This window comes from Argiope bruennichi, chromosome 8 (genome assembly GCF_947563725.1).
Source record: "Argiope bruennichi chromosome 8, qqArgBrue1.1, whole genome shotgun sequence".
NCBI classification, from domain to species: domain Eukaryota; kingdom Metazoa; phylum Arthropoda; class Arachnida; order Araneae; family Araneidae; genus Argiope; species Argiope bruennichi.
In genome coordinates, this window is record NC_079158.1 from 103,420,511 (window position 1) to 103,432,882 (window position 12,372).

General features: G+C 26.0%; 1 protein-coding gene across 1 annotated transcript in view; it reads left to right on the forward strand.

Moving 5' to 3' along the window:
• Positions 1-12,372, forward strand: part of LOC129981918 (F-box/LRR-repeat protein 7-like) — a 209,234-nt gene that overhangs the window by 125,007 nt on the left and 71,855 nt on the right. Inside the window, exon 2 of the mRNA XM_056092975.1 lies at positions 6,166-6,452. Within this exon, the coding sequence (XP_055948950.1) occupies positions 6,222-6,452 (231 nt within the window). The 5' untranslated portion in view covers positions 6,166-6,221. The remainder of the gene's footprint in view (positions 1-6,165; positions 6,453-12,372) is intronic.

Sequence of the window (12,372 nt, forward strand, 5' to 3'; positions counted from 1 at the left end):
TATTCATCCACAACTACAATTATTGTTGCAAAATGACTTTTAATACTAATAAAAAAATGTTTCCAAAAATATTAAAAAAAAAATAAAGATAGAATAGTTTAAAATCTTAGTATTGTCTGGCACTGAAATATCTACTAATTTCTTTATTTCAAAATTGTTGACATTTGTCAATTATTTATTAAATTTTGGAACATTCAATAAAATGCATGGAAATATCCATGAAAATGAAACTGGTATCACTGAAAATGTAAAATTTTGGGTGTTATGATGATATAAAAATATTTCTTGTGGGATAACTTACTTTAAAGTTACTACGGAAAAACGGAAAATTTCAATAATTTTAAATATTTAATTGATTGCGCTTTGAAAAATCGTTTGTACGCTTTCTTCTGTCAAAAATAATAAATATACAAAGTTTGTACAAATTCATTCCTACGTCTTAAGAAGAAATGTAAAATATACATAAAATATACTTGCACAGCCACAGTAATTTTTTTATATTAAGTTACAAATTTAATAAATCGCATTTTATAAAAATAAATCAACTATTTTAATATGCCAATTAAAGTTGTTAGTAAAATTTTTCTTATTGAGATTATTTTAAAATATTAATTAATAAAACGATTCAAGAAGTTCTTTTCTCTGAATCATAAATGCACAAAAAACATTTTTCTCCAACATAGTTTCATAAAGTAATAGGATAACTAATCTGTATCATGCATATATAATAAGTTATTGTTTAGCAATAATTTAACACTTGGAAAGTTTTACTCTTTTTTTTGTAACCTGCATGAAAAAAGCAGACTAAATTTGAACTTTGCTCTTTGCAAATTGTCATCTTCATAGATGGATGTAGTTAGCTATTAGTTAATTTTCTTTAAACATGATGTTGAAGGCTTCTAATTTAGACGGAAGTTCAGAAAAAGACAAAGAATAATTGACCTCTCAATAGAGACAAATTATCTATTATAAAGGCAGCAAGTGGAAATATATTAGCGTCATCTATTAAAATGTAAATTTTTTTCGCCAAACTAGTTTGCAAGTCAAATTTATGAGATGAATTATGAATGGGGAGTATGTCGAAAAAGACGAGTTTATCCGTTTTAATCGACAAATAAGTATATTTAACGTCATAAATATACTTATTTTTATGGAAATTATCAAAAAAATATCGAATAGAAATTTTAGATTATTACAAATTATAATTATATTAGGCAGAATGTTTACTTTAGTCTGAGAGTTTAAAAATAATTTAAAAGAGATTTAAATACTAAAATTAAATTTTAAGTGCAACTTTTCAAATTTTGACTTATAAATTTTTGATTCTTAAACTGTGATATTTCTTTACTCTCAAGTTTTGATTTGACTTTTTTCGTTTAATCGTATATGTCAGAGAAATAATGTTTGATAAACAAAATTATAGCAAATTGCTAATAAAAGAAGTTAAGATTAAATCGGCGATTACATATGATTGGATAAAAAAATAAAATTACAAAAAATTTTACAAAATTTTTTAATAAATTTGGCAATTAAGCTAATTTTGATTTTTTGAATAGTCATTAGATAATGAAATTCAATAATTTAATAAGATTATAATAATACTATATTTTTTTTCTGGTTGCACATTTATTTGAATGTCCTTAATTTTATACTTATCACTCGCATTTTTAAAATTTATTATCACTTTAAACGAAAGATTTGATGAAAGAAGTCACCGGAATATTTTTAAATTTTATGAGATATTGATATTATTATTGTCTCCAAATTTTTTAAAGTACTATGCATTTTTTTCCAATTCAGTCCCATTTTGAAATAGTATTTTTAAGATTTTTTTTTAATAATTTTTCCTAACTGGTTCCGTAAATCAATATCATTTTAAACTTTTTAACTTGGAAAGCATTTAATTTTACTTGTTTATTGAATTTTATGAATTTTTTTTTATTCAAAATGTTATTTTAGCACAACATAGCCATCTGTGATCATAAAGCTCCAAACTCCATATTATGAAGATTTAATTTATTTGAAAACAAACTACTACTCGAATCTTTTTATGGTTTATACCTTTAAAAAAATCGATTTTTTTTTTCAATTTTATCCACTATATATATTTCCACAATTATATATTTTTCACAAAGTAGGGAATAATCTTTTGATTGCAGATATGTATAAAGTAAATAGTATTAAAAGTTGAAAATTCGTAAATTAACTTTAAAATGTAAATAGGAGGTCCCATAATAAATATTTGCAGCTTTTTTTAACATTTTTTTTTTTAAATTTTGATAATCATTTATAAAATCCTTATTATACTAATAGTATGAAAATATATGCTACTATATTCACAAGCATTATACATCTATTAAACATATTTATTTATCTATGCTTATTAGTATATTTTAAGAGGGTATTTATAATGAAAAATATGATTATCTTTTTAGAGATTCAAGTTGCTGACATTCAAAAAAAATTTTAATTTTAAATATATTAAAAAGTAAATAAACATCACTTTTATTTATTGAACATATTATGTATATTAAAAATATATAACATAATATTAGACATGAATTTATGAACATATTAAATAATTTTTGAAGGGATTTTATTCAAAATTCTTTTTACTGAGAACACGGATTTGTGGTTATGAATTTGTTGATTATCGCTTTACACATTCTCTATTTATTGTTAAAAACTCATAGATTAAGAAACTAATTTTTTAATGCTTTTATAAAACGAAAACTGTTCATTGTCTCTGTATATACTCATTCTTATATCAGATGTAAAATTTTGTTGTACGAAAATCACCTTTACACACAATATAAATTTATTTACCGTTGTTGATTATCCCTTTCCTGGAATACATTTCAAAAGCAATTAGAATTTCCTTCATTATAACTTCATAATAACTAATCTGTCTGCTCAGAAAAAACAATTTTGAATAAAATCCTTCCAAAACTTATTTAATATATTCATTGTAAGCCAAATAACTTATATAAAAGATAATTTTAATTCGATTTCTCGTTCTGATTAGTCAAAATTTATTTCGATATTTATAAGAGAATTGAAAAATCATATATAAAAGCATATTTTAGAATTATGGAAGGCCTGTATGGCGAGATTTGTTAACATGGTAAACAGTACATTTCCCATTTTTGGGGAAACCATCAAATCTTCAGATGATTTTCTTTGCTTCTTTGAGATTCAAGATTCAGAACTTTCTCGTATAAGATTCAGATTACTTGGAATTGGCGTCAATCCTAAATTTCTGATTAATTTTTTTACGCCAAATTCATCGCCAATATCAATGTCCCACGAAAATTATTTTTTACGCATAGTTTTGCAATCAAATAAATGTATTAGTTACATTCTTTTTAATGAAACATCATGCCCACTATTATGATTCGTATTAATAATATAGTTAACTTGTACGATAGCCATCGTTTCAAAACAGATTATACAATTATTTTCAATCAAGATATGTTGTATTGTAATAAAAAAAAACGTTGTTATTACTTTAGTTATTTGAGGAGTTATTTTTGATTAAATAATCCTTTAAAACTTGAATTCTTGTAAAGTAGCAAGAACAAATTTCGATATTATCACAAAACTAAATGACTAATTATTTAAAATAACTGAATATCGCTTTTTTTTAAAAATCAATATCATGCTTTTAGAAGTATTTATAACTCCGTAAAATTTTGATGAAAATTCTTTTTTTTCCCTTTTTTTCTTTTATTTAATGATGATTTTAATAGAATCTGATATTGGGCTGACGTTTTTTTAAACACTCATTTATGTTTGAAAGTTATTTTAATACGAAAAACTGATGTAGAAAAATTATTTAACGTATTTAGTTTTTTTACAGTTTATTCGATGTATTAAATACGAAGCATACAATGTTATTATCTGCATTTAAGAAATTCACTATGGAGATCACACTACAATTAAATTATGAAATACTTATTGTACAATCTCTAAAAAATTAAAGTAATTTATGCTTAACATAGTCAATAATGAATTAAATGTGATTTTAAAATTTTTACTGCATTTTACATGGGATAGGTTTTAAGGAATTTGAGATTTACAAAAATCCATTACAATTTTTTTTTTCTGCCAATCATGTTATGTCTTTTCTTGGTGTCATGAGGGAAGCTTGAAGAATCAAATCGTTTTACTTTTCATTTTTGTCAATTGAATTATCTATTTTAATTGTGATACATATAGTTCTTTAGTCATTTAATTTTCATGCATGATTCAAAATCAAATTAAAAATCTAAATTTTCAAATAGCAATACACCATTTTTAATGAAAAATTCAAGTACATCAATGAAAATTTGAATTTTTTCAAGCTATTAGAAAAATTTTGTTTGAACTTTAAAGGACTTTTAAAAAATTTGTGTTGGTTTTTATTACAGATATGCCTTTTTCGATCGGGTCAAATATTTATTTTAAATTGAAATAAACAGAAAAGTTTTTTATTAACAGAGGCTAATTTTCTTACCAGATTAGATCCCATGCTTCTTTTTATTTTAGAAATCCAATAGTTGGAAAAAGATTTTTGTCTTTCATTTTCAAAATCTAAGCCCTTTTAAAACTGCTTGTTAGCTGAAATTTCCGATTTTAATTCATTAATGCGCATCTTCTTTTTCATTTGTTATGGATGATATCCTTATGCTTGCTATGTGATCACCTTTTAAGGCTTTCACAACCTGTTTTAAAAAGCACTCAAAACTTATCAAGATGAATAAATTAAAATTAATAAAAGGATCATGGAAATTTCGATTAACACCAGCATTTCAATTCTTTTACAAACCATTATTTATAATAAATTTATTAAAGTACGTTTTTCAAAAAGGATATTGCATTGGTATTTTTATTTTTGTTTATGTATTTTCAGAACTAAATAAACTATCATCTACTTGTTTGAAACTTCTTTTTTAAGTTAAAGATTCATTTGCCGAAATTCTATTTTAACGAGGGGAAAAAAAGTTGTGTTTTTTTGTTAGTTTTTCTGTTATTTATATTAGAACTCATTTCTTCTTTAAGCCCTTCTAGTTCCCATAGATAGTTTTTTTTTTTACGAATTACTATGGATAAACAGATTTCTGTCATAATAGCTGTTACTTCCAAAAGCTAACAAACTTGACTTATGAAAACTAAAATAAGAAAGAAAATTAAGACGAGATATTCCAATAGCAAAACACAATCAAAATAATATCGATAAAAAAAATCTTAAGTTCTTGACAGCCTCCTCGATTTATTTAACTTTAATTATTTTTTTAGTTTGATAGTTTATCAGTTTTCCATTAATCCATGGATAAAATGGAATCGAATCTAAACCAATCAGCTTTGCAAACTAATTATTATTAAAAGGCCATTAAATTTCGCGGCAAAGAACTGCGATTTTTTCCCCTCACCTCTTGAATTTTTTAACGACATTTTATTTTGATCCTTTTAAGTTTTGGTTGATATTTCTTCTTTCCTTCATAACTAATTTTCAGTACTAAAAACTTTTCATATCAGCTATATTTGGCTGAAACTTTTTTTCGCCACCAAGTAAACATTTACCCCAGAAAATAAATCAGCTTTATAAGAAATAGTTAATAATACATGAAAAATAATATAACATGGTTATTTTATAGATTGAAATAATATGACTCACCACGTTTTATTCAACAATATTTTATTGTTAACCTCTTAACAAATGTGCTTCTACACGGCCTATGCATCGAAATTTCGTATTATTAAACTTTTAAGTTAAAGTTAGCTTATTCATAAAAATATTGATTATTCTTTCAATACAAAAAGTATGGGGAGTTCATATACACGTCAAAAGTTCTATGACTATATAAGATATGTCGAATGTTCCCAAAACAGAAAATGTTATCTAATTAAATTGTGTAGAAAATCAAATAGTTAATATCAAAAAAAGAAAGAAAATAAAAAAAGAAATAAAACCATGCCTTATCTATCCGAAGCTACCGAATTATATGGTACGATCCTATTCAGGATCGAAATTCATTGTTTTACGAAACCCTATTCTAAATTTCTTAAAATTTCACGCCAATTTTCACCCCAAATTGGCGCCAAATTTCCGGGACATAAAAATCTAAACAATTTTTAATAATTTCAGTAAATTTCCAAAGCATTCATTCTGTTTCCTTTCTTCAGGTGCTCTTAGATGCATAGTCCGTTATGCCTCCCCCATCCGGTCCCCTCGGCGTCCCATGGCCTTCTTCCCGGATAAAGCGGCGTCCCCTCGCAATGCGTCCGATGACGACTTGCTGCTCCGTCAGATGACGTCCCTGGGATGTCCCCCGGAGGACCTTGGTTACCACACCCTGCCGCCCGATGACGACGCTCAGCTTCTTCAGGCCACTTGGGGCAGTGGCTGCAACAAGACGGAACCCGCTCCTCCCTGCACGGAGGCTACCGAGAAGCTGGTCGCCACATTCAAGGTGAGTACCTGCCGCTTGTTTCGCCAAGCTCCCTCGGTACAGCGACTTGTTTAGTCTTGTAACTGCGCCAGATTCTATACTGCATGATTTTTGAAACAATGGGATATCTATAAAAGAAATAATCTGATTAGATTAAATTTGAATTGTTCCTTTAAAACACTTTTTTGATAGTAAATCTGAATTTCTTAGTTCGTGAGTTGTTCAATTTTTCTATTCGTGATTCTTAATGTCAAAATTAGACAGAATGAGGCCTTCTGCAAATTTTTTTTAAAGAAAAGAAGGGACTCAGAAAATTAGAATCAGTGTTCCATTTTACTGAAAAGTTTTTCATCTTTTGAAATGTTCAGTAATTTTTCATTATATTATGAGGTGAATTAATTGAATCTTTTAATTTATATACCGTAAGAATTTAAACATTCATTTGAAGTTTACATGCTGAAAGTTTCTGAAGTTTACATTCAGCGTTAGTTAAATTTTTTATAGAATGCAGCAAAAAAAAAAATTTTGTAAGCCAAGGTATATTCCAATTAATTTAAAATAAGTTTATATCGAATTTTCATTTCAGCAAAGATAACTATTACTTCTTTAAAATCCAACGTGCGGTCTAAAGAGATTTTAAAAATAATTTATTTTTACTCTTACAAGTAAATTTCAGTGTCTATGTGCTTATTAAGTCGTAAGAATTTAAGGCAGTGTCCTTTTATATCCTGAATCTATAGACTCCCGATTTTTTTTCCATATTTATTAGTCTGTATTTACTCCACTGCTCCATATTTGATCCTAATGCTAGAGAAAACGATTTATTAAGCAGTAGATATTTTTAAGAAAATTGCCAAATAAGATTAAAATTGGCGGTGTGTAATTGCTCTTGGATTGTTCTTTGAAAAATATCTTTTTTAAAAGTAAAATGAATGTCTTAAATCACGGGTTCTTTCATTTTCTACTTGTAATTTCGTTATCTATAAAAGCGAATGAATATCAAATAAAAGACTTTTATAAAACAAAATCGCTAAGTTTAATCAGGTGGTGTAAAATTAAACTTGGATTTTCCCAAGTTCAGCTTAAATTCTTTTTGATTGTAATCTATATCTCATAAACTTGAATTTCTTTGATTTTTTAAAATTCTTGGTCGCATTTTCGAAGGAATGATGTATCAAACATCAAGATTTCTATCAAAAGGAATTATCAGAACAGATTTAATATAGCGTTATGAGATTGTTATTGAACTTTTCGTGGGAAAAACACTTTTAACTTTTAATACTTAAATTTCTATTGATGACATTTTTTTTTTTTTTTACTTAGAATCTCATCTTTAAAAAAATTATTTTTAAAATAGTGACATTTTTTGTAAAAATGAAATTGTTAAATCAAATTCAATCGTATTCTAAGAAATCTTTGTTAGTCCCTCAAAAAATTTCAGTCTTAAATTCCTAGGAATAAAACGCACTTCTTAGACAATGGCTTTAAAATTTTTAATCTTAGCAATATTTTCTACTTTAAAATTTTTTTTAATTAAGAAGTAAATAAAAAAAATTATCAATAATTAATCGTAGTGGAAGGAAAATGCAATTGCTTTTGTAAAATTTTAAGGAAATCTGCTATCTCAAGACTGTTTTGTTTTTAATTGGTGAAAAATATGAGATTTTTTGCCATGTATTTTTCTTTAAACCACCCCATTTAGCAGTGCAATTAACATTTGTCTTAAATCATAAGCTCTATGATTTTTCTTTACACATGGCCCTGCTCGTAATGTATAATCTATGAAAAAATCAAAACCATAGCGATATCAAATGTCTTATGAATATTTATTTGATAACAAAAGAAAAATTAAATCAATAAGTCATTCAACATTATCAAAATATTATATAAGCAAAATATATTAGTAAAAATATTTTAATTCAAAATGTCATTGCCATGTCTCCATATAAATAAAGAAATAATATAAAGTAACACAATATTTGTTTGGTAACTACCGGAAAGATTATAGTTAAAAATGTAATCAAGGCAAATCTGAGATTTTTATTTCCTAATATTGAATAATCCTATCGTAACAAATACTTTTCTATGTCAAATGTCTTACAAAATTTTTTTATGCTACTCTACTAAAGATTAGAAATCACTGATTTAAAAGCTGTTTTTGCACAAGTCATTAATTTCTCATTTTAAAATATCATTCACTTTCCCATAAATCATATGTTACCGACAATTTGATGTGATATATTACTTCAAGTTTACATCAAAAGTAGCATGTTATTAAAAGCATCTTGAATTTTCACTAAAAATAACATATTTTAAATGTCTACTTTTCTCTTATCTGATGACTGACCAGATTCAGATTCAAGCTTTGGTTTAACGTGATATTAGAGCACTATGTGTCAGGTCAGCTCGAAAAATTAATTTAAAAAAAATATTTATCTTATTTTTATTATTTAAGGCTTATTATATTTCAGTATTTAGTATTAAATTAACTCTTTTTTTGTGTGGGGGGGGGAGGGCGTTTTATAATTCGTTAATTGTTGTGCATAAAATAAATGTATTCAATAATAGCAAATAAACTAATTTGGTTAAGAAAAAGTTAATATGTTTTCCTTCATGTAGCGATTCCTTAAATAATTATTGATAACATTTATAGTAGTTTTGGAGTTATAGTTTTTTGAGATATAAAAATAAAACTGTTGAATTCAAAGTGTATTAATTATAAATTAAATTAATCATAAAAATTTAATAACAAAGCATCATTAGTCAAATGGTAATTATTATGATTAAAAATATGTGAAGTATTATACTGTTTTAAGACATGACAGTTAAATCGAAATTTATAACTTTAAAATGCTTACACAAGGCCCTTAAGAAATTCAGCGTCATCGAGCTTTATGGGCCTTGTATTTACCCATGTATATCAATATTACACCCATAATCCTAAATCAAATTTCTACAATAAATGATGCAAACAGCATAAATTTTTATTTTCAATCTTTGATAATTATTTAACTGTGTTTGGTTTATTTTTTACGAAGTAACTAATCTTAATGTTTAGAGTTAGTCTGTATATCAGACGTATACAAACTCAAACTCTTACCTATCTCCTTCCTCTTTGTCTCAAATTATTATTATTGCTCTGTTTAAATTAAACTTCTTAAGCATTTCTCATTTGCAATATTTTGGTATGATCCATAATTTAAAAAAACAAAAACAAAAAAAGACACTGAATTGATTCATTTAAAAGAGAGGTATAGTATAAAACAGTCATCCAGTAAATATATTTGCTGACGCTTTATGCCAAGAGGATTATATAATCAGTTTTTGATTTGAAATATTAAAGAATCCAAAAAAGGCAACGTGTGTTACCGTGCCCACTTGGGACCATTACGCATATTATGAGGAGTTCTGATTTAAGGATACAGGGGACACTTGCCTAACCGGTTATTTACCCGACAAACGAGACATTTAACTATTCAACAAACTTTATTTAATTCAAGATTATTTCAGATTATTTTAATATAATATGTAGCTAAGTATTTTTTGCTGCATTTTGCATATTAAGTATATTCTATAAATTAAAGAAAGCTAAAATCTTTAAAGTTTTGTGTGAAATAACTTACTTTTATATAAAAAAATTAATTTAAAGAAATTATTTGTACAATGCTTTCCATTTTAAAAAGTAATGTCTCTGAATATACCTTTTCTAAACGTATAGATGTTTTGTTTTGTTTCTTAATTACGAAAAATTCACTTATTTTTAAATTTTTATCTGTTTATTTCAATTTAAACATCCTCAAGTTTTTTTTAAATACAGTATAGTCTCGAGTATCCGGTTCGTGACTATCCGGCTTTCATATTATCCGAACTAGTTTTCTTTTATCGTAATTAAATAAGGCATTACAGAATTTATGTTAAAAATATTAACAGTTTATATCTTTAACTTACTTTTTCTCTTATAAATTCTTGAAACATGCAGTATATAAACATATATAAACTACCAGTAAACAGCCTTCTATTTTAACTCAACACGTTACCGGCAACTGCTTTTATGATTCACCAGGCAGCGTTCCTATTCTACGTTGCATGAGATAAATGGAGGGCTTGGCACTCAATAAGAAGTGAGAAAATACATATTAAAACAGTGTTTTGGTAAAAAACTTTGTCTTCTGGTATTGGTGGGCAAAGAGATGTGTTCATATAATTCCGGCGTATCCGGCGTTTTTGCTATCCTGCCAGACCTTCCGCCACATTAGGCCGGATAATTGGGAGTGTACTGAATAAATTGACAAATCGCGTTATTTTTTTTAAAGATAACACAAATTTGAATGAAAATTCGCATTTTTATTTATTTATTTATTTGCAATGTGAAAAAATAGGCACATTTCTGTTTCCAGTGATATCTTTATTTTGTCTCTATGTCAATTAGTAGCCAAGTTATAATAAACCATTAACATATAAGTGACGCTTATATGCAAGCACTTAAAAACTTTAAATGCATTTCCTGAATAATTCTACTATACGAGTATTGTCATATTTCAAAAAATAATCAAGGTATCTTAAAGAAATTTTTAATTAGTGCTCGTTATGTTATGCAGAATGTAATGAACTATATATTTGATGATATAATAAACTATTGACATGTACGTGACACTTATTTGTAAGCATTTAAAAACTTTAAATGCATTTTCTGAAGAATGAGTTTTTATCATAATTCTACTGTACGAGTATAGTCATATCTCAAAAAAATAATCAAGATATCTTAAAGAAATTTTTAATTAGAGCACGTTATGTTATGTAGAATGTAATCAACTATGGATTTGATGCTGAATGCTTTAGAAATGGATTTGTGATTGTTTAATGTAAATATTGTTGAAAAAATTCCAAAATTTCATATATTAGACACAAAAAATAATTATTATTATTGGATATGATTCTTGGATAATAATTAGTTACACAGATTTTCATTTATGTTACGAAGGAAAACGAAAAACTGTAACAATTTTTTTTCCCTAGAACAATTATAGTTTTGTAAATAAAGGTTAAAATTTACATCAGAATATGCTTTTTTTTCAAAAGCTACATATATATTTAAGTAATTTCACTTTTATTCATCATTTTATCCTTACATTAATTTTAACAAACTCATATAAACATTAAAATATTTTTTTATGAATCCCCTCCGAACCTAGTCGGATTTAATTAATTTAGATTTATAGATTAGAATTAATAGTTATTATCTAATATCACCGGAAATAGCACTGTAAACTATTAAAACTTTACGTTTGGAAATAAATTAATAGCTCTTTAATTCAATTTAACTCGTAACTGGAGATGGGAGTCAAAATGTCTCCACGTTATTCATTAGCTCTGATTATTACGTGGTATTTTGTCTTTGAATACAATCCTCTCCTCAGTACCTTCAAATTGTTCTTTCAGCAGTATGCTGACAAAAGTCTAATTATAAACACGTGCGTATAACCGACTTCTTTTTCAAAGTTTTTGTTGTGATTTATGGAATCATTGACTCCATGTCTCTGAATAATTGTAATTTGAATAATGTAAAAATGTAATGTAATTTGAATTGTAATTTGAATAATGCAAAAAGAATAAAGAAATATTCTTAAAATAATATTTTACAATATTGTATTCTTCATTTTTGCTTGTTAAATTCTAACAGTTGTTAACATTAGTGTAATTCTGTAACATCTAAACGAAGTAAATACTCATTAAAAGATTATTTAGGTTTCTCTTATAACATCTTTCCAACATTTAATATTACAACATTTAACATTTTAATTTAATATTTTTGGTAACTACATGATTTCCAGAATATATTGTGTTTCCAAAATAAATTCCAATGCTGTTTACAAAAAACAAAAAGAAAAAAAAGCAATAGAATCATTTTGACTCCCATGTCTCTGGCCGCATGAGGAAATTC